Genomic DNA, 25,076 nt, shown 5'->3' with positions numbered 1-25,076 from the left:
AGTGGCCTCAACTAGAGGGCAATCCTGTAAGATAAGGGACTGTTGGTCACCCTGGGCTGAGGGGTGACCTAGTTGGGAAGGGTGGATATAGTGGGGTGCGGTTAGGTCAGTTGGATAGCTGTTTGGTTCAGAATAACGCCAACAACATGGAGTCTGATCCCTGTTCTAGCTGAGGTAGACTTGGGGCTTGCCTTCTCACCTTGCCCCGTAACAAAATTACAACATAAGCCATGGTTCAGCAACCCTTGAATAATCAAGGATGCCATCTGGAGAAGACATGGAGAAGATGGGGAGAATTTTCCCAGGTGCTTGGAGCTGGGGGGGCTAGAAAAATTAGAAAAACAATTACACCAGACAGGAATGTCAACACATTCCTCCCTCCATCAGTTTTCCCAGAGGTTTTTCTGCATGTTTTCTGGAGCTGCCAACAACGGAACAAAAACATAAACATGACTGCCACACATGAGACAAAAAGAAAAGGATTCAAAAGACATAATTAACAAAACAAATCTTTTGATTACTATTGTAGAAATTTCTGAGTGCAACAACAACTTGCATCCGTATAGAACCTTTAACATAGTAAGCGAAAATCCAAATCCATGTATCACTGATCCCAGAACTGAAAGGTAAGCATTTAAGCATTGAAGATTTTCTTGCTGTGGACCTGGATGCCATACTTATATTCACACTGACCTTCTATGCAAGCAGTTCAATGGGGGCAGAAAATCCTGAAAGGTCCTCAAATTTGGCTATGGCAGGTAATGAGAACAATAGAAAGTCCTTTAATTGGAGCAGTGCCTTATTTGTTTTGCACAAGGCAATTTGATGTAGCATTTACAGCACAGAAACAGGCCATTTGGCCCTACTGGTCCATGCTGGTATTTATGTTCCACACAAACCTCCTCACACACCAGCTTCCTCTGACACTTCCAGCATAACCTTTATTGCTTACTCCTTCATGTACTTATCTATCTACTCCTTAAATAAATTTATATTATTCCCCTCAACAATGCCATGTGATCACAAATTCCACATTCTAACCACTCTGTGGATAAAGTTTCTCCTGAATCCCCCAGAGAAATTATTCCATTGTCTCCACCATCGTTCCATCTAAGTAAGATGATGGACATACGCAGCAAATCAAATCTGTTGGGGCTGGGGTAGCTTTATATGATGCACTTTTGCTGATGGTTATAGGGACGAATCAGTGACAGTCAGGTTCTGCCATGAGTGCCACCTAGCAAGTTGGTATCAGGTACATTGTTTTCAGTGTTGGCATTTGTTGTCAACCCATTTATAGCCAGTGATCATCATGGTGGTGCACATGGCCCGCATAAGATGTTGCCATTTTCCTCTGTCAAGGAAGTCCTTGGATATGTGACCATCTTCCATCCTGTGAACTTGCCTGAGCCAGCAAGTCACCTCTACTTGATGAATGCCAACATGCTTGGAGCTTTGCCTTTCAGAGGACTGCTGCATTCATAATTTTGTCCTTTCATGAGATGCTCAGAATGCATCGTAAACAGTGAAGATGTAAGTTGTTGAGCTTCATTTCTTCATTGCTGTAAGTTGTCCATGTTTCATAGCCATATATCAAAGTGCTGAAATCACATAAACCACCATCCTGGTCCTAAGAGTCAGCATTATTCCATGTGTGTTTTGTGAGTCAGCTGCTTTCCCAATGCAGGCATTGAGTTCTACCTCAAGAGACAGATTGTTTGGCACTGTGGACCCAAGGTAGCAGAATTTGCTAACCACTGCCAGTGGGGTGTTATTTAATATGAGATGTCGCTGCCCTATGATCAGTTTTCTTGTTCCTTACAGCCAGGGAGAAGAGTTATAGGCATGAGAGAGACAATCTGAGTCTATGTAGCTGAGTTTCAGTGGTGAGTGACCAGCGCAGGATCATTAGTGTAGACGAGTTCTCTGATCAAGAAGTGCTGTATTTTTGTCTTCACTTTCTTTCTGGATAGATTGTAATATTTAGATAGGAATTATTACTTATATTTATGACCCTTAATTGTGGACTCCTCCACAAGTGGAACTATTCTTCATGTCAACTCCATCGAATGAGTTTATGATTTTAACAACCTCTATCAGGTTACCCCTAGAGCTTGTCTGCTCTAGACAAAAGACCCTTAACCTGGTCAATCTTTCCTGATTGTTATAAACTTACAGCTCTGGTACCATCTTTGTAAATCTTTTTTCTATCCTCTGCAGTTTTTCTATATCCTTTTTGTAATGAGAGCATGAAAGCCTACATTACGAATAGAATTCACTCTTTAAAAATGAATTGAAATTTGGGATAAAAGTGTGAAACTATTTAAATTACTAAGCTATCATCAGTGTCCACAGAAAGCTCATCAGCATGTACTCATTACAGTTGTGCGCACAGGCACACAAACACACATACTCATACAGGTGAAATGCAGAGAAATTAACATAAGATTTGGCGTTACAGATGGAATATGTTATGAAAAATTATACTTTCAATTTATCTTTATATATATATGTAAAAGAAAAATATATACTGCAATATCACACATTAAAGAATCAAAATACTTGAGGGAGAAAATATTGCAGGGATGTGGAGAAAGAGGAGTGGAGTGTGACCACATGGATTGCTCTTTAAAAAAAAGTGCCAACCCAATGGGCTGAATGACCTCCATCTGTGCTGTATTGTTTTATGATTCTATAATCCCAGACCAACAGTTCACCTGAGGACAAGCATTAGCATTTCAGTATCACAAAAAAATGATGCTTTTTCAACTCCATCCAAGCTGAAATCTCAAGAAAGCATTGCACTACAGTAGGTGCTGTCTGTTGGATAAGATGTTAAACCAAGGTCCCACCTGTCTGCTAGGGTGGATGTAAAAGATGTAATGTGCAGGGTTACAGGTAGAAGGCAGGGGAGTGGGACTCGGTAGAATCCTCTTTCAGAGAGCCAGTGCAGACTCAATGGGGCAAATGGCCTCCTTCTACACTGTAAAGCTTCTGTGATTCAGAGATCCCATGGTATGATTTTGAAGAAGAGCAAAGGAATTATCCCCAGTGTCCTGGCCAACATTTATGCCTCAATCAACGTTGCAAAATAGATTATCTGGTCACATTGCTGTTTGTGGCACTTGCATACTGGCTGCCTGTTTCCTACGTTACGAGAGTGGTTACACTTCAAAAAAGTACTTCATTGGCTACAAAGTGCTTGGAGAAGTCTGGTGGACATGGCAGGCACTATATAAATGCAAATCTCTAATTTCCAATTGCGATTTTTTTCCACAAAATGATGTTCTTTGGTCACAACTTGTTTTCAACAAGGGCCAAACTGGTTCTGAAAAGAATCGCAAACATAAATAAAAACGATCAGTTGATCGAAGTACAAATGAACCACTCTGCAGAGTGCCACATTGCCGTTGCTTTTATACAACTGCTCGCCTCGAACTTGCTCATTGGGAACAAAACACCCACATCCCATCGCTCCCACGTGGGCTGCGTCTATTTACACAGCAAGTGGGTTGGGCTAGATTTCTGATTGGTCCCCTTGGGGGGGGCGGAGCCGCCCAATGGTCTGTCTCCCTCGAGGAGCTGCAAACGTCACTGCGCACGCGCAGGAAAGTTTCAAACGTTCGCCAACCGCCCGTTTAATTGACTGACGTGGCCTTCAACCAATCGTCGCACGACGGCTTGCCCAGTCAACCAATGAAAAGTGAGGACATTTATTTCTTGACGGCTCGCGGCGAGAAAACAACGGAAAAGTGGAAGGGAAAAAAAAACTTTAACCGTCGATTTTAGTTTACGGTGCGTCGACATTGTAGTTGTTTGTAAGAAAGACGTGAATCGAATCTTACCGCGGTCAAAAACTTCCGTTAACGTTGGACACCCCGACCAACCCGAGGAGCGGTTTCGGATCACGTGGGTTCGGTTTGAATGTGGCCCCGCCCCTTTCCCTGCGGGTGGTGGAAAGTCAACAAGGTTGGCTCTCGGCGAGAGGGGAGGAGAAGATCAGGTTGTGAATGAATATAAAGCGTCTGAAGAAGCTGGTGAGGGAGCTTGTTGCCATCTGGGGGTAATGTCTATTGTGAATTTATATCGATTGTACTTTACACTTTGGGGTGGGGGAGGACCTGAGTGTGAGGTGAAGCAGCTGCTGGTTGAGTTAAGGGGAGTGGTGAATCTGGCCATTGGGCTGAGCCTTGTCCTGGAGGGAACTTCAGTTCATCACCGCCACTCGCCTTTATCTGTTCAATGGGGCACTGCCCCCAGAGGATCTCCCTCTTCTTTGAGCAGCCCCTGGGGATGGAGGATGACTTGCTTCTGCTCTGGTTTGATGGGTTCTGAGATGGCTGATAAACCCAGTGCGCAGTCCTCAGGCGCTGCCGTGCAGTGTTCAGGTGGTGCTGGACGGAGTGCGTAGGTCGGTTGCCCTCTCCGCCTCCACACGTTCCCGACCAAGCCCCTCTCCGTGCCCTCCCAGGTGAGTCTTTTCCATGTTGTTTGCTCACGGGCCAGGGTCTCCCGTGAGCCGGTGGGCATGCTCATTCTCTTCCGGGATGCTTTAAGGACATCCCTAAAGCGTTTCTGCTGTTCTTCTGGGAGTCTGCTGCTGTGATTGAGCTACGTGTAGAACAGTTGTTTCAGGAGTAATAAAAGCAAGATAATGTGGATGCCAGAAACCTGAAATAAAAGCAGAAAATGCTGGAAAAACTCAGCAGGTCTGACAGTGTCTATGGAGAGAGAAACAGTTAACATTTTGAGTCCGTATGGCTTCTTCAGAGCTCTGAAGAAGAGTCCTGCAGACTCAAAGCATTAACGCTGTTTCTTTCTGCACAGATGCTGTCAGACCTAATGAGTTTTCCCAACAAGTTGCTTCAGGATTCTGGTGTGAGGCAGTCGAATGACGTGTCCTGCTCAGCAGAGCTGGTTTTAAGCATTTAGTGTCCTGATGCTAGACATCTTGGCATGGGAGAGGATGCTGCTGTGGTACCACCTTTTTTTGCCACCAGATTTGGAGGATCTTGTGAAGGCATGGCTGGTTGCACTTCTCCAGTGCTTTGAGATGCCTTCTGTAGGTCGCACAAGTAGCACGTAGGAGTGGGGGGGGCGGTCATTGCCCAGTAAACCATAACCTTATTCTTGAGTTTAAGATCCTGGTCCTCAAATACTTCCTAAGTAGCAACAGAACATGCTAGAAAAACTCAGCAGGTCTGCCAGCACCTGTGAGAGAGAGAGAAACAGTGTTAATGTTTCAAGTCCGTATGACTTTTGTTCAGAGCTCAGAAGGAGTTATACAAACTCGAAACGTTAGCTCTGTTTCTCTCCACGATGCTGCCAGACCTGCTGAGTTTTCCCAGCATTTATTTTATTTCAGATTTCCAGCATCTGCAGTATTTTTACTCTTTCTCAGTTGGCTGAACGCTGAGCTCACACACTGGAGGTGCTGATGAATTCCTTAATCTGTGTCTGCCTTTATCAAGAGGAGACGCCCAAGATATGGAAAATGGTCCCCATTTTCCAGGATCTCACTATTGTTCTTAATCTGTACCCAGAGGATAATGACCCATTGTAAACCTAACTGAAGCTGCATTGAGTCCCTGTGTCTCCTGGGCAGCCAACTTACAGACACACTCTGGTTATATGGCTCATCATTTTCCTGAAACCATGGATACAATGGGCCTGAAATGGAACCCCATCTTTCTTTCTCCACCCCCACCCCACAAAAAGAAAGAAAACCCATAAGATGTTGCAAGCATGCTGTGGAGAAACGGGTGGACTTTAACTTAAGGCCCTTGAACTGTCTTCCTCTTTCTGCTGATGCTGAGTATTCCTAGAATTTCCTGTTTATGCTTTAAATTTTGGCACTTGCAAATTTCCCTTTTGTGATTTGAAATGATTAATGGTTGTAAATGGTTAACCATGTTTTCCTCACTGCTGATGCTGAGTGTTCCTATTTTAATATTGCCTGTTTATGTTTTAGATTTTTGGCATCTGCAGTATTTTCCATTTTTATGGTTTACAGTGGGCTATCTAGAAAACTTCTACAATGTGAAAACCTCAACAGCTTTCGTGGCTCCATATCATTATCCAGGAGTTATAATCCAAGTGCTTTCTGAATTACCGGCATTTAGTATTGGTGAAACCTGTGAATGGTGGCTGCAAATTTAAAAGTAGTAACTGCTGGTCCTTCTCTACATCACTCCAAAGATTCTTTTTGAACTATGCTATTAAAGGAGAGGCTGCTGCTTAGAAGTGCCCCAGTCTTTGATAACCGGTGAATGAATTTCTGATCATGGGATAATTTGGGGGTAATTTGCACAGATTATGATATGAAACTAATTTGTCTGATAATGCAGGGTTTGCTTTGATCTAAGATATATTATCTTGCAGTGCATTGAGAATTTTTCAAAGTTACTGAAACCAATTCTGAGTCTTTAACCTTATACATTTTATGGAACTTTTGTTTATGCATGTATCAATCAAAGCTCTGTTCTTGAAATGATAATGAAAATTTAAGATCTTGCAGAGCATCCAGTGAACTACTTTTTAATCTGTCCTGATGCATTCATTCCCACTAGATACCTGAACTCTTAAACTAGTTAAACTATGGTTTGAAAATGAACTAAGGTGTGAAACTGCCATTCTTGTACCATGGAGTTAGATCTGATTAGTCACGATTCAGAAGTGGGAGTAAGACAGCAGCCTTGAAATTGAATTGGTTTGGAATAGTTGATTTGGTGAGTGCACTGTCCTAACTAGTATGAAATAGTAGGGTTGAGTGGTACACCAAATAGAATGAACTAAAAAAAAAATCTTATCTGTATGGTACCTTTATCTTTTTACTTTTGTGAAATACTTAATTTTCACATGACATATTTTTGGAAAACAAATATATGAAAATAGTTTTACATGGGATAAGTGGCGTGAAAGGTATTTTTTTTTAAAGTCAGTCAGTATTAAACTTTGACTTTACTTGCATTAGCCTACAGATTTCTTTATTTTTCAGCTAAAGCATTCATTGAGCTAACTGGAAACTCACTGAAGACAAGGATGGATCTGCCAACTGATGATGGTAATTGTAATATTTGCATGTTTGCTGTCTTGGGTTGAACCAGACATTTGTGATTGCAGCATCCTCTTCAATTCTGAGCTGAGTTTCCAATTTGTTTATTATCCATTACAAAAATCACTTTATTTCCATCTCCATAACAGCACTTCCATCCATGCCTTCTCTCATCTGGCAATAAAGCATTCACCTTTCTTAGTTTCTTACTTCCTTTCTCACTTCATTATTTCAACTAATCTAATACTCTCCTGTCCGACTTTCTATCCTCCATCCCAATTAAACTTCAGCTCATCCAAGAATTTACTGCCTGTTGTTACAATCTCTATAGAGATCTTTAACGATTAAAGAGAAATTCAAACAAAATGAAGCCACTGGATTCCATAATTGATTTTACTATATAAGAATTAAGGAAAGCAAACACCATGAAATAAAACAAAAACAGAATTACCTGGAAAAATTCAGCAGGTCTGGCAGCATCGGCGGAGAAGGAAAGAGTTGACATTTCGAGTCCTCATGACCCTTCAACAGGACTGAGTGAATCTAAGGAGAGGGGTGAAATATAAGCTGGTTTAAGGTGGGGGTGGGGGGGGGGGGGGTGTGCTGGTGTGGTTGTAGGGACAAGCAAGCAGTGATAGGAGCAGATAATCAAAAGATGTCACAGACAAAAGAACACAGGCGTTGAAGGTGGTGATATTATCTAAACGAATGTGCTAATTAAGAATGGATGGTAGGGCATTCAAGGTACAGCTCTAGTGGGGGTGGGGTGGAAAGGCTGGCAGGACATAAAAGATTTAAAAATAATGGAAATAGGTGGGAAAAGAAAAATCTATATAAATTATTGGAAAAAACAAAAGGAAGGGAGAAGAAACAGAAAGGGGGTGGGGATGGAAGAGGGAGTTCAAGATCTAAAGTTGTTGATCAATATTCGGTCCGGAATGCGGTAGCCTTTCCACCCCACCCCCACTAGAGCTGTACCTTGAGTGCCCTACCATCCATTCTTAATTAGCACATTCGTTTAGATAATATCACCACCTTCAACACCTCTTTGTTATTTTGTCTGTGACATCTTTTGATTATCTGCTCCTTTCACTGCTTGCTTATCCTTACATCCACACCACCCCCCCCCCCACTTCTCTCTCCCTCTCTCTCTCTCCCCCCACCCCACCATCTTAAACCAGCTTATATTTTACCCCTCTCCTTAGATTCACTCAGTTCTGTTGAAGGGTCATGAGGACTCGAAACGTCAACTCTTTTCTTCTCCGCTGATGCTGCTAGACCTGCTGAGTTTTTCCAGGTAATTCTGTTTTTGTTTTGGATTTCCAGCATCCACAGTTTTTTGTTTTTATCACTACGAAATAAACAGTCTTAGGTAATTACTTATATTTTACATCTAAAACACTCAACTGAACCTTCCCTTTTTCACTAGCCCTCACTGCCCCACCTCCCCCCACCCGCCGGCCCTGCTGCAGCCCCCAACAGAAAGTCTTGGCCACTTAGCACGTTCTTGATGGTTACCCACTTTCTTGGGTCAAACCTTCTCACAGCTGCCTTGTAAGGTTTAGGACTTTTCTATCCTAACCTGAACTTCCCTCATAATTCTTGTGCCATGACTTTATTGGAAAATTAGAAACACCCCTGGTTTCTAATAGTTCTATTCCCTTGGGCCATAGCTTCTTGACAAATTCTTTTCCTCTGCCTTCTGAAATTGGAGCTTACAGATCAGCTTGGTTGCTTCCAGCTTGAACCCCAAAGAACTTCTTCAAGAGCCCGAATGTATGGTTGCTAAATTTGCTGATGAGACAAAGATAAATAGGAAAGTAAATTGTGAGGAGAACATAGTCTACAAAAGGATTTATATAGGTTAAGTAAGTGGGCAAAATAATTGACAGATGGAGTATAATGTGGGAAAATGTGAACTTGTCCACCTTGGCAGGAATAATAGAAAAGCAGTATATTATTTAAATGAAAAAAGATCATAAAACTCTGCAGTACAGAGGGATCTGGGTTCATGAATCTCACAAAGTTAGTATGCAGGTACAGCAAGTGATTGGGAAGACAAATGGAATGTTGTTCTTTATTTCAAGGGGAATCGAATATAAAAGTAGGGAAGATTTTCTAAAATTCCATAGAACATTGATGAAACCACATCTGCAGTACAGCTTTGGTCTCCTTGCTTAAGAAAAGATATAATAGCATTAGAAGCAGTTCAGAGAAGGTTCATTTGACTGATTGTGGGATGTGGAAAGGTTGGGCCTGGATCCATTGGAATTGAGAAGAATGAGAGGTGAATTTATTGAAACATACAAATTCTGAGAGGAATTAACAGGCTGGATGCTGAGAGGGTGTTTTCCCTTTGTGGGAGAGAACCGGGGAATTAGAACAGTTTAAAAAGATGGAGTTGCCCATTTAAGATGGAGGTGAGGAGATTTTCTTTTCTCAGTGTTGTTGGTCTGTGGAATTCTCTTCCCCAGAGAGCAGTGGAGGCAGAGTCATTGAATATTTTTAAGGCTTGGTTAGATAAATTCTTGATTGACAAGGGAATCAAAGGGTATAGGAGTTAGATATGAATGTTAATTGAGGCCATGTTTGGATCAGCCATGATTTTATCAAATGATGGAAGAGGCTCAAGGGGCCAAATGGCCTACTGTTCCTAATTTGTATGAAAATTGACTAAATTTCATTGAGGGTTACTGTAGATTTCTTCCTCTAGTTCCAAGCTCAGGAAATTTTTCCCCTCATGAATTGTCTCTCCAAACTGAGCAAGAGCGCCCACCTGCATTTTGCACAGTGAATGATAAAATTAGTATTTTCTTTGCTTAAGGTGCAGGCTTCTTTAACAGTTATTTCTTTTGTTCCCTTGACTCAAATGAACTGTAAACTACACAAGACCAGAGCTGAACTGTTTCTGTGAGCAAATGCACATCCCATCTCTGTGGAGACACAGCATACATGGGATGTTCCAAACAGAAATGTGAACCAGTTGTCTTCAAACGGAAATGTAAACCAATTGTCTTTTTCCTTCAAAACCCCTTTTTGATTCTGGGATACACGTGAATAATTTATAGCTCTAATAGAGGTACTGGCCCTCTCTCCAGATTCCCTTGGTCCACCAAGGACCGTCCTTGCTAACAGAGCTGCTTCTAGCTGCTTTGACCTGGGAACTACATGAATAATTCAAGTTCCTTATTAAAATAACTGTAGATCTGTCCCTACCAAAAGCTCGAAGATGGATCATCCATTGATCAAGTTTTCTCCCTTCTTACCCTTTAAACTGTAATTACCCCGGGTCTGTTTGAATTGCACTTACTTCAGGATTGTTTCAGTTTCTCAAATAGATGTTTTCATTTATCTTGCATTTAACATTAATTCCTAAAACTAGAAGTTATACCTCCAGATATTCACAACACTGTACACTTGCTGATCTACAGTGGCCCTTGGTTTCCGTGCCTCACCCCACCCACCCACCCCCACCTCAAATTTAAAATTTCCCTCCTTCTGTTTAAGTCCCCTTAATGTCACCCCAATCTACCTACGTAACCTCCTCCAGCTCACCAAATTCTTCTTATGACTCTGGTCTTTTGTGTATTCTGCCATCATTTTCACACCACCATTGGCAGCAATCCAAGCTCTGCTTTCTGGAATACCCTTCTGAAACTGCTTTGCCTTTCCACTTTCTTTTTTGGCCCTTATTAAATCCCACCCCTTTGCGATCTCCTAATTTCTCTTTCTTTATCTCGGCATCCATTGTTATAATATCATGCATTTGAGTGCAATATGAATTGTGGTCATTTTATATAAGTTGATGACTGGGGGAGTGGGGGGAACAAATAAGGGTGTAAACTCAAGGAAAGTTGCTACAGTACAGTAATACTATTAATGTAACCTGCTACATGCTTAGTTTTTTAAGCGTCCAATACCATTTATTATTTGTAAGTTTTGTATGCTCATGATACTAATCAAGTATGGAATTAAATTGGCCATTTTGCATTTGTATTATTGTACTAGCCTCAGCTCCTGGTAACGATGATTGGCTCCATTTACATTCTTTGGGTTTATGAGTACCAGGGGATAACATAGAAAATAGGAGGAGTGGGTCATTATGTCTTTGGAGCCTGCTCTGCCATTCAATATGATAATGGCTGTTCCTCTATCTCAAAGCTGTACTCCTGTGCTCTCCCCATTCCCCTTGATGCCTTTAGAGTTCAGAAATCTATTTCCTCCTTAAGTACATGCCTCCACAGCCTTCTGTGGTAGGGAATTCCATAGATAAGCAATTGCACACAGTAGCAATAGTGAAGAACTCTGGAGTTTCTGTAACCTTGAGGGCATGTAAGCAATTTTAAACCCTGACGCTGTCTATATAATTATTCAAAATGCACTGAAGAATCTATGGATTGCCTACCTAGCAGTGTTCTTGGATTATCTTCACCATGTGGACTGCAGCAGTTCAAAAAGGTGACCTTTCATCACCTTCCTAAGGGCAACTGAGAATGGGTAATGAATACTGGTCTTGTCAGCAACACCCATATCCTAAGAATGAATAAACAAAACTGGGTTATCTTCTGCTTCCTGTTTTGAGTGTGAATTTAGCTTAGCTGTTTGTAATTTCACCTTCTGAGGCAGAAGATTGTGGATTAAGTCCCACGTGATTTAATTATGTAATACAGGCTACTACTTTAGTGCAGAACTAATGGAGCACTGAATTGGTGGTGTCTTTCAATGAGACATTAAACTGAGCACCAGTGTGCCTGTTTATTTGGACATTGAGAAATCTATGTCATGACATCATTGGAAATGCAGGGAATTACTGGTGCGCTTATTCCTCTCTTCACCTCTCACCACAAATAACTGATTTATCTGGTCTATTCATTTCTTTGGTTTCTTTGGAACCTTGCTCTGTACTACTGGATATGTTGATTACCTACATAACATGAACAACGTCATTTTAAACCTTGGTTTGCAAACTGCCTTAAGGATGTCAAAGACTTATAAATGTAAGCTCGCTTGCACACTTGTTCTTTGAGTTTGATGCAATAAGTTGTTTAGTGTATTTTCGTAATGAAATGTCAAAATGCTTCATGCAGTGAATTACTTTGAAAGTGTAAACTGTTATGTAAATCCTAAAACTCCAATGTTTTAAAATATTGTAATATTTGTGAAGTAATTCAAAACAAAATTAAACATTTTCTTTTCCTGCTAGATGTTAACTTTATAACTGAAGAAACGTTTGATTTTGGAATTAATTTCCCAACTGAAAGGTAAGATGGGCTTTGTCAAGAAGTGTTGTTAAAGGGGCAAGAAATTGTTTGTGGTTTTCAAGTATATTTATAGTACTTCAGGAATAAGTTTTTGGACCATGTTCTAATTGCCATTATCTAAACCAAATCAAATCAGAAGGTCAAGATTTTTTAGTTTGGAGTTGCAAGTTTTGCCTACATAGCTTGCATTTTCTGTAAGTGCCACACTTGCCCTACTATACTCTTCTGGCACTGAGCAGTGCTGTGGAAGGTGTGCTTATGTTTTCTGTGTTCTCCTACTTTCCTTTCCTTTCATGAAGAACTGACTATAGTTAATGTTTCAGGTATCCTTTCTTTGCCATTGCGGACCTGAAACATTAACATGTCTTCTCCTTTCAGATGCTGCCTGATTTGTTGTAACTTGTTTTTGTTTGAGATTTCTAACACTTGCATATTTTTCTTTTTATTCTGTTATTCCTGTTGTAAGCTCACCTTCTTTCAAATGTATTTTTCCCCTTAAAGGATCATAGGGTTTTTAGATCATGGGGTTGGACAATTCTTCAATTATTGAGCAAGTAAATTATCCTGTTTTAACTTGTATTCAGTTCAAATTTTTCTGCTTGTACAGCCAAGAATCATTGCTTGAAAATGACCCTGAAGAAGTCTTCATTGGCCCAGTCAGACACTCTGAGAGGTGTGTTGCTATGGGAATCGATGTGAACAGTAATAATGGAAACCAGAAAACAAATGAAAGTGTGCTGAAGTGGAGTCCCCTAAGTGCAGAAAAACTGGTAGAAATAGTGAAGGAAGCAAATCGTCTGGCAAATCAATTTGAAAAATGTGCTTTGAAGGAAAAGGAAAATGCAAAAATACAGGGGAGAGAGGGCAAAAGTGGCAGTGACCGATTAAAATTGGAAAAAGAATCCAAGGCCAAAAGCAGACTTCTACAAGATGAAAGAACATGTAAAAAAAGCCCTCGAAGTCCAAGAAGAGATACGTTTTTTGTGTTGGATAGCCCAAATAAAGCACTTCTTCCTTCTGTGAATCTTCAGGTTATAAATGAAAACAGTCCAATCACTAACAGTGGACAAGCACATCCTAATGAACCTCAAACAGCCAACTGCAGAACAGAGTTGACCAGTGAGTCTGAACGAATAATCACTGACAAACCAATACAAACAAAGGAAGGTAACCTATCTACAGAAAGCAAGCAAGCTGCTGTTAAGAAGGTGCTATATTTCACTTAGTTTTGAGCTTAAATTAGATATAGAAATACTATTTATGCACTTAATAATGGTAGAATTGCTAAAGTAATAACCACTAATATTGCTAAATCTTTTAACTAAATCATGCTGTGCCTTGCAACAGGAAAATAGTTTGCACTTGAATTAATTTCCCATAATAGCAAGCTAGCTACTACCAACTAAATGTTCTAATAGCACTCGTTCCTGCTGTCTTAGTCATTTAACCACAATATCAATTCACTGCTGGAAAACTAAGCAAATGTTCCCACTTCTTTCCCCTCTGTATTCATAAACACACTTAAATTATTTTTCTCTTTTGTTTGTAGCAGTCAGTGCTTTCCAGACCATCTGGTTTGAAACTTCCATCTGGTTTTAACAGGAAAGGAAACATGCATTCAATATCTCCATCCAAACCCTACCAGTATCCTAAAAAGGATTCGCTGCTTGCACCCTTGTCCTCAACAGGGAATCTAAAGCAAACCAAAAGTAGGTACATGAAGCGGTACGTTATATGTACAGAAAAAGCGATTAACCCTATGTTATTGTGCTTGAGAAATAGTTAATTATTCATATCAACATTTTAGTGTTTAAGCACACCCCAAAAAAGTGTTTACACTATTCAGTCAAGCTAGTGTAATTTCATTCATTGCTGCCATTTGTATATTGGTTGTTTCTGGTTGTCTTGATTTTGCAGTAACTTGTCTTGTATGGTAACAAAAAAGGCTTTAATACTGAATTAAATTGTAAATGTCTGATGTGTGATTTGCACCCAGGCAAATGGAGGAAGGAGGAAAATGTAATGGCTTTTATTTTTGTAAAAGGTACATCATTAAACAACTCGGTAAATCCCCCTGGAAAGAGAACTGTGCTTCACAACAAACAAGGTAAAGAAAAAGCACCAATGATATCAGAGAGCAAATTGCCTAGTTCATCAATCTCTTTTAAACTCTCCGCTGACACAAACATGAAGCCACTTCCAAGTGCTAACAGAGCTACCAGCACAGAGATCAGCAGTCGAATACAACCACCAAGCAAGCTGATTACTCCTGGAAATCGTTTGAGACCTGGATCTGTCTCATCTATTCGCACAGGTAGCAAAAGTGAAAAGGCCAGTTCAGCTGTGCTTAAAGGAAATGGATCAGAAAGGCAACTCAAAACTACAGGTAATTTTTATTTTTGAGCAATTTCTACAATTTCCTCACAAAACAATTTCAACATTGAATTGGGTAAGTTTATCTAGTGGCATAGTATGTTGCAATATATAGTGAGGCAGAAATTGTAAGCTATTGTTGTAAAGGATTTCCTCAACTTCTGGATGAACTTTTAGGTGAAAATGGTGTATTAAAATAAATGCTAAAACAGTGTATATGCTACGGCACAATGAGCATCATGAACTCTGAGAAGAGAAAATACTGTTGTTTCTGTTGCTGTCTGTACTTGTGCTAGTCATTTTACAATATCTTATTGTTGATTGCTTTTCTGTTTCTTTTAGTTACTTCAACTAAGCATCTGAATTCCAGTGTAAGTGCTTCAGCAATCCAAAATAGGCCTCAGCCCAAGAAAGTGACTTCAAGTAATGTAAAAAGGTAATGTTTCCTCGATAGCTTAATAAAGTACAATTAATTTTATAGAACTATGTCTGAGAAACATCTTAAATTGATTTGCTTAATATAAATTGCTTTAAAATCGTTGCTGTTCTGTATGCATGCACAGAAGACCAATTTAAACACAGCAAGATACCCACAGAAAGCAATGAAACAAAGGACTGGTTAATCTATTTTGGTAGCGTTTCAGAGATGAATATTGACAAGGGCATCATGAACTTCATAATTTTGTGTAAATAATCCAATGAACCTTAACATTTACATAAAAGTTGATTTAGAGTTTCAGTTTATCGTCTCATCTGAAGGATGGCACCTCTAATCATCCAGCTGCTTCAATCTTGACTACTTATTGTGTGAATACTGGTGCGAGGTTTGAATCCACAACCTTTTGATTTATAGGTGAGAATACAACCAGTTGAACCAAGCTGATGATTTAACTGTTCACTGCTATGCTATTGGGAAGGCAAACTTGTAAATGTGCCTTATTCCTGTATGCAATCCACTATTTCAGTTGATTCATTCAAAACAATTACTTCTATTGACTACATAATTCTTACAAATTCAGTAGTAAAGAAGTAAAGTGTCCTCATTGGTTTTCTATAATTTTCAAGACAAAATTGATTACAAAGGAAATAATTTCCTGTTAAAGTACTCTAGAACATGTTTGTAATATTTAAGCAGTTGGAATAAGTTGTTACTCACTGGGTACTTCTTTAAAAAAGGAAAAGCTGTAGTTGTCGCTCTAGTTTTTATTGAGGTACGAAATGATAGGATGCAGAGTCAAGTTTCATGCAATGAATTACTGATCATATCTGATATTGAGGAAAACATGAACAATGCTATTTGCTTTATTTTTGGTAAAGTGCAAACTTTGAGATGTGTACATTTGTGAGAGCACTTAAAAATTATATTCCAAACCCTTTCATTTGCCTTTTTTCCATAGTAACTGCAACCTTCAATGTAGAAAATCAAAGTTTTAAACAAGTATGAACTACATGAGTCTAGCATGTATCATCACACTTGTTAAAGGTAAAAATTATTAGTGGTAGGCATTTTATCCTGGAACCTGAAATTGATTAAAATTAGCAAGCACCTAAAATTTATCTGGATTTCTATAGGGAGTACTTAAGCATTGACCTTTAAGTGACAGCCAGGTTAAAAATCCGAACAGTACAATCATATTCCTGGTAGACAGCCACTACTGGTGAGTGATATTATGCTACACTTAATGAACGTGTAAATTTGAGTTCCAGATTTCAACAGTTTTATTCTGACAATCAGTGCTGCTCGCTTATTTTTAGTAAGTTAAACTAACAGCAGTGACTAGGAATAATTTTTAAAGTATCACCTCACTTAAGCAAATTACTTTTCACTTATTGCATAGACCATCAACAATAACAACTTTTATAGCACCTTTTTTAAATAATAAAATGTCCCAAAGAACTTCATTGGTATTATGAAACAAGATATAACTCCAAGCCACATAAGGAGATATTTGGGGAAATGACTAGAAGATTTAAAGGGGGGAAGAAAAACAAGAGGATTTGGGAGGGAATTTGAGAGTTTATAGCCTGGGCAGCTGAAGACAAACTACTAATGGTGGAGCAATTAAAATCTGAGATGGACAACAGGCCAAAATTGGATGAGTATAGATATCTCCGAGGGTTATAGGGCTGGAAGAGATTGTAGAGAAAGGGAGGAGCCAGGGCACAGAGGAAGGGAGATGTGAAAATGAGGATGAGAATTTTAAAATTTAAGGTGTTGCTTGTCTAGGAATCAATATAGGCCATTGAGCAAAGGGGTGATGGATGAATGGGACATGGTACAAATTAGGACATGGGCAGCAGAATTTTGGTTGCCTTCAAGTTTATGTTGAGTAGAACATGGGGCACCAACCAGGAATGTGTTTAAAATAGTCAAGTCCAGAGGTAACAAAGGCATGGATAATGTTTTCAGCAGCAGATAAGCTGGAATCGGACAAAGTTATGGAAGTGGAAATAGGTGGTCTTAGTGAAGGTGAAGATGGGTGTTTGGAAGCATAGGCCTGGGGTCAAAGGTGAAACTGAGGTTATGACACTCTGGTTCTGCCTTAGATTGTGGCCAGGGAGGCGGAATTGGTGGCAAGGGGATGGGGTCTGTGGCAGAGACTGAAGACAATGTCTTTCGTCTTTCCAGTATTTAGTTGGAGGAAATCTTTGCTCATCCAGTATTTGATGTTGGACAATTGATGACACATTTGAGACAGTTGGGTGGTGGTAGTAAGGTAGAGCTGTGCATCAGTGGTGTACATGTAGAAATGGGCATTGTGTTTTGGGACAATACGAGAGGCCAAATTATAGCTGTTTGGTGAGCACCAGAGGTAATGGTGCAGGAGTGGGAAAGGAAGCCATTGCAGGTGATTCTTTGGCTATGGTTGAATAGATTAACAATGAATTTGGGTGAGTGCTGTTCCATCCAGCTAGACAACAGTGAAGAGGTGTTGGAAGATGCAATAATTACCTTGTCAAAGGCTACATACAAGTGGGGAAGTAAAGGAGGGTTAGTTTACCTTTGGTACATCAGCAAAGCCCCCCCTGTTCAGCGTGACAATTTTTCTGTTATCCTCTTTCAGCTTCTGAAAATTAGGGACAGCCTTGCATACCCACTAGGAACTAGGTGTGGGCTGGGGAGATTTTCATTCTATCATTCTAGCCTAAATCTACATACAGGTCCCCATTTTTGATGTTTTTAAGTTTGAAGTTGTACAAATTTTATTGAAGTACATTTTCACAGTACATAACTTACCATTGATATTTGGTCTTGTGTTTGCAATAGAATTATCATATCCATCAAATTGTCGTCTTCTGTACTAATGTGTTCAATCTAGCATTTCGTGTAATAAGTATTGTTTCACTCAAACTTGCCACTTACTTGTGTAATACCACAATATTTGGAATTATCTTTCATTTCTTAACAGTGGATCCTAACTTAATGTGCATGGTAATGTACTGAATGATTTGGGTGTCAGCTTTGGTTCAGTGATGGTACTCTCATCTGAGTCAAAGTCGTTGGTTCAAGTTCTGCTCCAGAGACTTCAGGACTTAGATTAAGCTGATACTTCAGTGCCGTACTGTGGTCTGTGGGGCCTCGTTCTGTACAACTTGGCTGTCTAATTTCCTTACATGTGGCATGAAAGGTGCTGTATAAAGGCAAGTTCTTCTCTATATTGTACCATCATTTTACCAATGAATTTTCAAACACATTTTAGAAATATGAAGTGATATGATTGCATGCGCAAAATTTACAAAAAATGAAACTTGTATAATCCAGTACTCTCTGCCAGAACAGAAGCTGTGCTTTGTACTGGTGTTAGTGGGATGTTTAAATTTGTCCAAGTAATTGGTTCAGAGCTATTAGTAAATAGAAACATAAAACATGTTTTACATTTAATGTTCCATTTGTAACATGTCCTGGTGTAGTCTAATTGCTGCCCACGGGAGGAACTATAATCTACAAAATAAAACTGGTCTCGGAAGTTACTAAAACTATTTTAAGTTTCTGTGTTGAAATGACATTCAATCATAGAAGGATGAAATTCATTAAAACAATTAAGGTGACATTTTAAATAGAAAACATTAAGTATAGATAGCATTTTACCAGAAAGAAGAGATTGGGATTGTTTTAAGCTACTACCCTTTAAACAATCCAATATAAAAAGGTTCGCTTGTCCCTCGTGCTGTGTATTATGTATCCTAAGCATGGTAAAAATGGCATAAACGACAAAGGATTGAAACAACATAATGTTCTTCATAAAGGTATGTAGCTTATATTAGGCACTTTCCTGCTTCCTCTAGTGCATATATGCTAAACATTCTGCAGATATATGCAGTATTGCTGTTTTTATATTCTATGAAATAGGATATTACCCCTTTTAAATATAATCTGTGTGTAGCTTTGTCTCTATGTAATTTCTAAACTCAGTCTTGCTTTCTTTTTCAGATGATCGCCTTTTCTTTTCAGGGTTCAATGAATACCGAATCTGAGGGATGACTTTTCTTGAGTTTCTAATAAACCTGTGTATATCAGCATTTATTAAAACTTTACTGTGGAATATTGTGGTATTTCTCATATGGGAGGATATTTGTATGTGGAAAAGACTGAACACTAGTTGACAAGGTGGTAAATTTAAAATAGTTCTAGAACCCTTGAAATTTCATCTAAGTTTCAAAGCTCCCTGATGTTCCACTGAAAAGTTACTCCATGTTACGTAACCTCAGATGAAATCAAGAAAAGTGACATTAGCCTTGATTATTTGTTTGGATATCTCAAATTTCTGATTTCTGAAAATGCATCTTAAAGTTCCAACTTTTATAAGTTTTTGTCTCGGCTGCAACTTCAATGTCACAAAAATAGTAGTGGGACCATCTGGAGGCCAGAGGAAACGTGCTTGTAAAGTCTGAGACTGTAGTGCACGTAGGGGGTTTCTACCTCTTCATAAGGGATTAAAATTCAACAAATCCATGGGACCTGATGGCCTACAGCCTAGGGCTCTAAAAGAGTGCATCCACTATTTCTGCAGCGAACTATGATTTTTCCAAAATTTCTTAGATTTGGGTATCTATTGGTCCCATCAGATTGGAAGTTGGCAAATGTTATACTGCTTTTTCAAAAGGAGGAAGAGACAAAACAGGCATATCAGTTGTTGGGAAAATGCTAGAATCTTTTTGGGGACGTCTTAACAATTCAATTAGAAAAATATAGTGTGATTAGAGCAAGGCAACGTGGTTTTACAGAAGGGGAATCCTGTTTAACAAATTTTATTAGTTTTTTTTTTGCAGATATAACTAGTAGGGTAGGTAAAGGGGGATCTGTAGATGTAGTAAACTTGGATTTTCAAAAGACATTTGATAAGATGCCACACAAAAGGCAAAGATAAGGGTTCATGGGGGGGCGGGTAATATATAAGTATGGATAGAGGATGGGCTAATGGACAGAAAGCGTAGAGGAGGCATAAATGGGGCATTTTCAAGTCAGTAGCCTGTGACAAGTGTAATGCTACAGGGATGAGGGCTTGGGCTTCAGCTGTATACAAACTATATTAATGACTTAGATAAAGAGACAGAGTAATGTAAATTTGCTGATACAAATCTAGGTGAAAAGGTAAACTGGGGAGGACACAGACTGCAAAGAGATTATAGACATGTGGATAACAGATGGCAGTTGAAGTATAATTTAGAGAAGTGTGAAGTTATTCACTTTGGTCGTAAGAATAGAAATGCAGAGTATTTTTTTAAAAGATATGAAACATGTAAAGGTTCATGTTCAGAGACTTGGATTTGCTCCTACAAGGAATGCAGAAAGCATGCAGGTACAGCAAGCAATTAAGAAGGCAATGGCATGTTGCCCTTCATTGCAAGGGGTTTGGATTACAGGAATAAAAAGTCTTGCTACAATTCCACAGGGTTTTGGTCTTCGTTTTTAAGGAAGGATATATTGCATTGGTGGAAATACAGCAAAGGTTCACTAAATTGGTCCCTGGGATGAGGGATTGTCCAATGATGTGAAACCTGTTGGGCCTATGTTCTTTGGAGTTTAAAAGAATGAGGCAATCTCATTGAAATATAAAAGATTCTGAAGTGGCTTGATAGGGTAGGTGCTAAGAAGCTGTTTCTGCTAGTCAGGGAACCTAAAACACGTGCACATAGTCTCAGGATAAGGGGCTGATCATTTAGGACTGAAATGAGGAGAAATTACTTCACTTCAGGAGTTGTGCTTCTTTGGAATTCTGCAACCTTGAAGGCTGAGGATGTTCCATCTTTAAATACTTTTTAAGGCTGGGATAGACAGATTTTTAGTCTTTAAGGGAATCGAGAGGTATGAGGAGCAGATGGGGAAAGTGGAGCTGAAGGCCTAGACCAGCTATGATCATTTGAATGGCGGAGCACATTCGATGATCCATACAGCCTACTCCTATTTCTTTTGACACTGGATTAGAAAATCACATGATGTTGAAAATTGAATTCAAATTTTGAAACTTGTGGACTTGTAACAAACAAAACAAACTGAATGCTATTGGATGGTTATAGAACTCAACTAGTTCACTAATGTTCATCAGGGAACAGAAGCTACTCCTCTCTCCTAGTTTGGCCAAATGGTTGACTCTTTCTGCCCTAATTAAGTGTCTTGATTATCTCCTGAACACACACTAAAATAAGAAAATGAGTCCTGCTATATTCTGAAAACATAAGATACTTCCATATGATACAAAAATATAAGTGTGAGAATGGTCCTTGTAAAGTTTTGATACAGTTCTATTAAACTTTTTATTTCTATTTTAGTATTAAGAAACACATTGTAGTTCATTGCATAATAAAAATTATTCATTACACATCTTTTGTTTAAAAAAAGCTTCAGTAAATGCATCTTATAGCAAATTGTTGTGTGTGTCTTTCATTTGTAGCTTCTATTTATAAGGTCAAAGTGCCATGTGTCTCCCAACACAGACAAATGAAAATTACCACATTGTGTATGCAGAGTGACCTGATTATGTCTTCAGGACAGTTGTGGGCTACAACTGGTGTGGAAAATTGGCTAGTTTCTCCTTCATTGACGAGCAGTTTCCAATGGAATAATTGTGAACATGAGGCAAAAACTATAAAGCATGAACACATGACATGAATACTGTATATCCTGCTGGTATCCTTGTCAAAATAGAGACCTGAAGATGCTCCAGGGCTCGCAGTAAAAAATGAACTTTCGTGACCCCCCCAAGTCAGGATGGTGAGTGGCTTGGAAGGGAACTTCCAGGTAGTAGTGTTCCCATGCATCTGCTGCCCTTGTCCTTCTAGATGGTAGTGCTCGTGGGTTTGGAAGGTGCTGTCTAAGGAGCCTTAGTGAGTTTCTGCAGCGCATCTTGTAGATGGTACACACTGCTGCTTCTGTGTGTCGAGGGTGGTATTGTCTGTAAGGTATGATTCTGTGAGGATGACGAATCTGTGAGACAGCTCTCCCAATGTTGGCACAAGCCCCCAGGAGCACTTTGCAGGGTTGACGGGGCTGAGTTTGCCATTGTAGTTTCCAGTGCCTAGTCGATGCCAGTTGGTCCGTCCAGTTTCATTCCTTTGAGACTTTTTCACAGTTTGACACATGGCTTGCTAGGCCACTTCAGAGGGCATTTAAGAGTCAACCACATTGCTGTGGTTCTGGAGTCACATATAGGCCAGACCAGGTAAGGACGGCAGATTTCCTTTCCTAAAGGACAATGGTTATCATTTTTTTTACTGAATTCAAATTTCACCATCTGTGGGATTCGAACCCAGGTCCCCAGAGCATTTCTCTGGATTACTAGTCCAGCAACAATACCACTGCACCACCACCTCCCCTAAATGTTATTGTAGACTCAAAAAAAATTGAAGTGCAGTCGTAAAATTATACATTATAAAATTCCAGCAACTTGCCTGCATCAAATGCCCAATAATTTACAAATATTCCCAATGTATTTGCAGTTCAGGAATTGCACATTTTAAGTGAGTTCCATCTTGATAATAGAAATTGTCAAAATATTTTTGTTTATTCATTTATAAACACAACAATATATACATCACTATATAAACTCCCGCTTTTACCTCAACAAGAAATTTTCCATGAATAAAACATTAAAGCATCTTGTAAAACAATTGTTGTATGCATCCTTAAACTAACTAGATTTGGTTATCCCTCTTCCAGCACAACAATTTATAATCATAACAACTTATAATGGTTGAAGTGAATATTAATGTTTAGGTATTGTGCTACATTCAAACTTACCTCTATTGGTCCAAGTCCAAGATCTAGAAAAACCTTCATTCATGGATTGCTGCAACCAAAGCATGTACTAAATAATCACTAACATTAAAACAAACAAGAATTAGCACACATCTATCTGTAAATGCAGTTATTTACACAGATTGGGAATAATTTGCTTCAGGAAACTATCTATATTTGAAAATTAATTGGATTTGTCCTGCAATCTGATAGAGATTTTTGCTTCCTTAGTTTGATTCAATTTCAAATTTCAAATTAAATCCTCCACAATCAACATACTGGACTAGCCATATAAATAATGTGGCTACAACAGCAGGTCAGAGGCTGGGAATTCTGCCAAAAGTAACTCTCATCCTGACGACGGCCACCACCCATGCACCCCCGCCCCACCCAACCCCAAAAGTCTGTCCACCATGTACAAGGCACAAGTCAGGAGTATGATGGAATACTATCTAATTTCCTGGATGAGTGCAGCTCCAACAATACTCAAGAAGCTTAATACCATCTAGGACAAAGCAGCCCACTTGATTGGCATCCCATTCACCACCTTAAACATTCACTCCCTCCACCACTGACACGCTGTGGCAGCAGTGTGTACCATCTACAAGATGCACTATAGCAACTCACCTATGCTCCTACAAAAGCATTTCCAAACCCCTGACCTTTCCTACCCAGAAGCACACCATCACCTGTAAGCTCCCCTCCAAGCCACTGCTCCTTCACTGTGGCTGAGTCAAAGTCCTGGAACTCCCTTCCTCACAGCACTGAATGTACCTACACCACATGGACTGCAGCGTTCAAGAAGGTGGCTCACCACCAACTTCTCAAGGACAATTAGGGATGGACACTTAGCCAGCAACACCCATATCCCGTGAAAGAATCTTAAAAAAAAACTCAAAGTCTATCCATCTCAATCAATTTCTTTAAAAATATTTTCACTTTACACTATTTCTTATTTTGTTTCAGTTTAAATGTGAAATCTGGCTATTTTGGTTATATAATTCATGAATTCAAAAGTGCCATTATAGGTTCAAACACATGACTGGATATAATCAACAAAATATTTAACAAAACATTGAGGGGGAAAATGCAAAAAAAAATCTGATCCCAAATAGCACACTTGTAGCAATATTTGAGCCCAGCTTTCAAAACATGGCAGTAAGTGGCTAGAGCTTATTACTTCAAAATTTACCTTCATGGTTGAAGCTAAGGAGATTTCCTCAGCAAGTGTGAGAAAAGGAAATAATTTCAAACAACCATTGCCTGCAACCAAATTATTAGGAACTATGCCTAGTGTATTGCTGAAGATTAACCACCAGTGTTTGGAGCAGCTTTAAATCAGCTGGAAGCATCAGGATTATTGAAGCAGTTAAAACTTAAGAAAACTTTGACCTACACCATTTTGTGTTCCTCTGATTTATCAGAGGTCTTCAAAAGTGATGCAAGATTGATAAATTACTATCATATTTTATTCCTTTGCAATAGAAAGAATAATCTATGGTTGCTGAATTTTCTTTTTACAGTATCCTAGAATAAATTAATAATTCTGCAGCAATATAGAAACTCTAATTTCTTCAAAAATATGCTCAAAATGGCACATGTGTGGATATCTGTCATAAATATGAGTTAAATTTCCATTTGCTTGCTAACTTTATTGGGCCACCTCTCCAAACTGTGAATCATGGAACATAAGAAATAGGAGGAGTAGGCCATTCAGCCTTTCGAGCCTGCTCTGTCATTCAATGAGATCATGGCTGATCTTTCACTTCAACACCGTTTTCCTGCACTGCCCCATTTCCCTTGATGTTTTTAATATGTTGAAATCTATCGACCTCAGGTTGAACATACTGACCCCACAGCCCTCTAAGGGCAGAGTATTCCAAAGATTCACCACCCTCTGAGTGAAGACATTGCTCCTCTCAGTCCTAAATAGCCTGTCCCTTATTTTGAGACTCTGTCCCCTGGTTCTAGCCCCCAGCTCCCCCAGCCAAGGGAAATATCTTTCCTGCATCTAGCCTGTCAAACCCTTTAAGAATTTTTTATGTTTGAGTGAGATCACCTCTCATTCTTCTAAACTCCAGAGAATAAAGGCCCACTCTATTTAATATTTCCTCACAGGACGATCCTTCCATGCCAGGAAGTAGCTATAGAC

At 39.4% G+C, this 25,076-nt stretch overlaps 1 protein-coding gene across 1 annotated transcript; it reads left to right on the top strand.

Annotated features, from left to right (window-relative positions):
- The first annotated feature begins 462 nt into the window (after positions 1-462).
- Positions 463-21,555, top strand: LOC121282395 (G2 and S phase-expressed protein 1-like). The gene is made up of 9 exons (XM_041196115.1): positions 463-626; positions 3,790-4,037; positions 6,998-7,063; positions 12,258-12,315; positions 12,923-13,523; positions 13,865-14,024; positions 14,360-14,701; positions 15,031-15,124; positions 19,121-21,555. The coding sequence occupies exons 1-9, from the start codon at positions 463-465 to the stop codon at positions 19,122-19,124; spliced, it is 1,737 nt and encodes a 578-aa protein (XP_041052049.1). The 3' UTR covers positions 19,125-21,555.
- The last annotated feature ends 3,521 nt before the right edge of the window (positions 21,556-25,076 follow it).

The sequence above is a fragment of the Carcharodon carcharias genome, chromosome 9 (assembly GCF_017639515.1).
Source record: "Carcharodon carcharias isolate sCarCar2 chromosome 9, sCarCar2.pri, whole genome shotgun sequence".
NCBI classification, from domain to species: Eukaryota; Metazoa; Chordata; class Chondrichthyes; order Lamniformes; family Lamnidae; genus Carcharodon; species Carcharodon carcharias.
The sequence above is the reverse complement of the archived record's forward strand: the minus strand, read 5'-3'. Positions and strand labels throughout refer to the sequence as shown.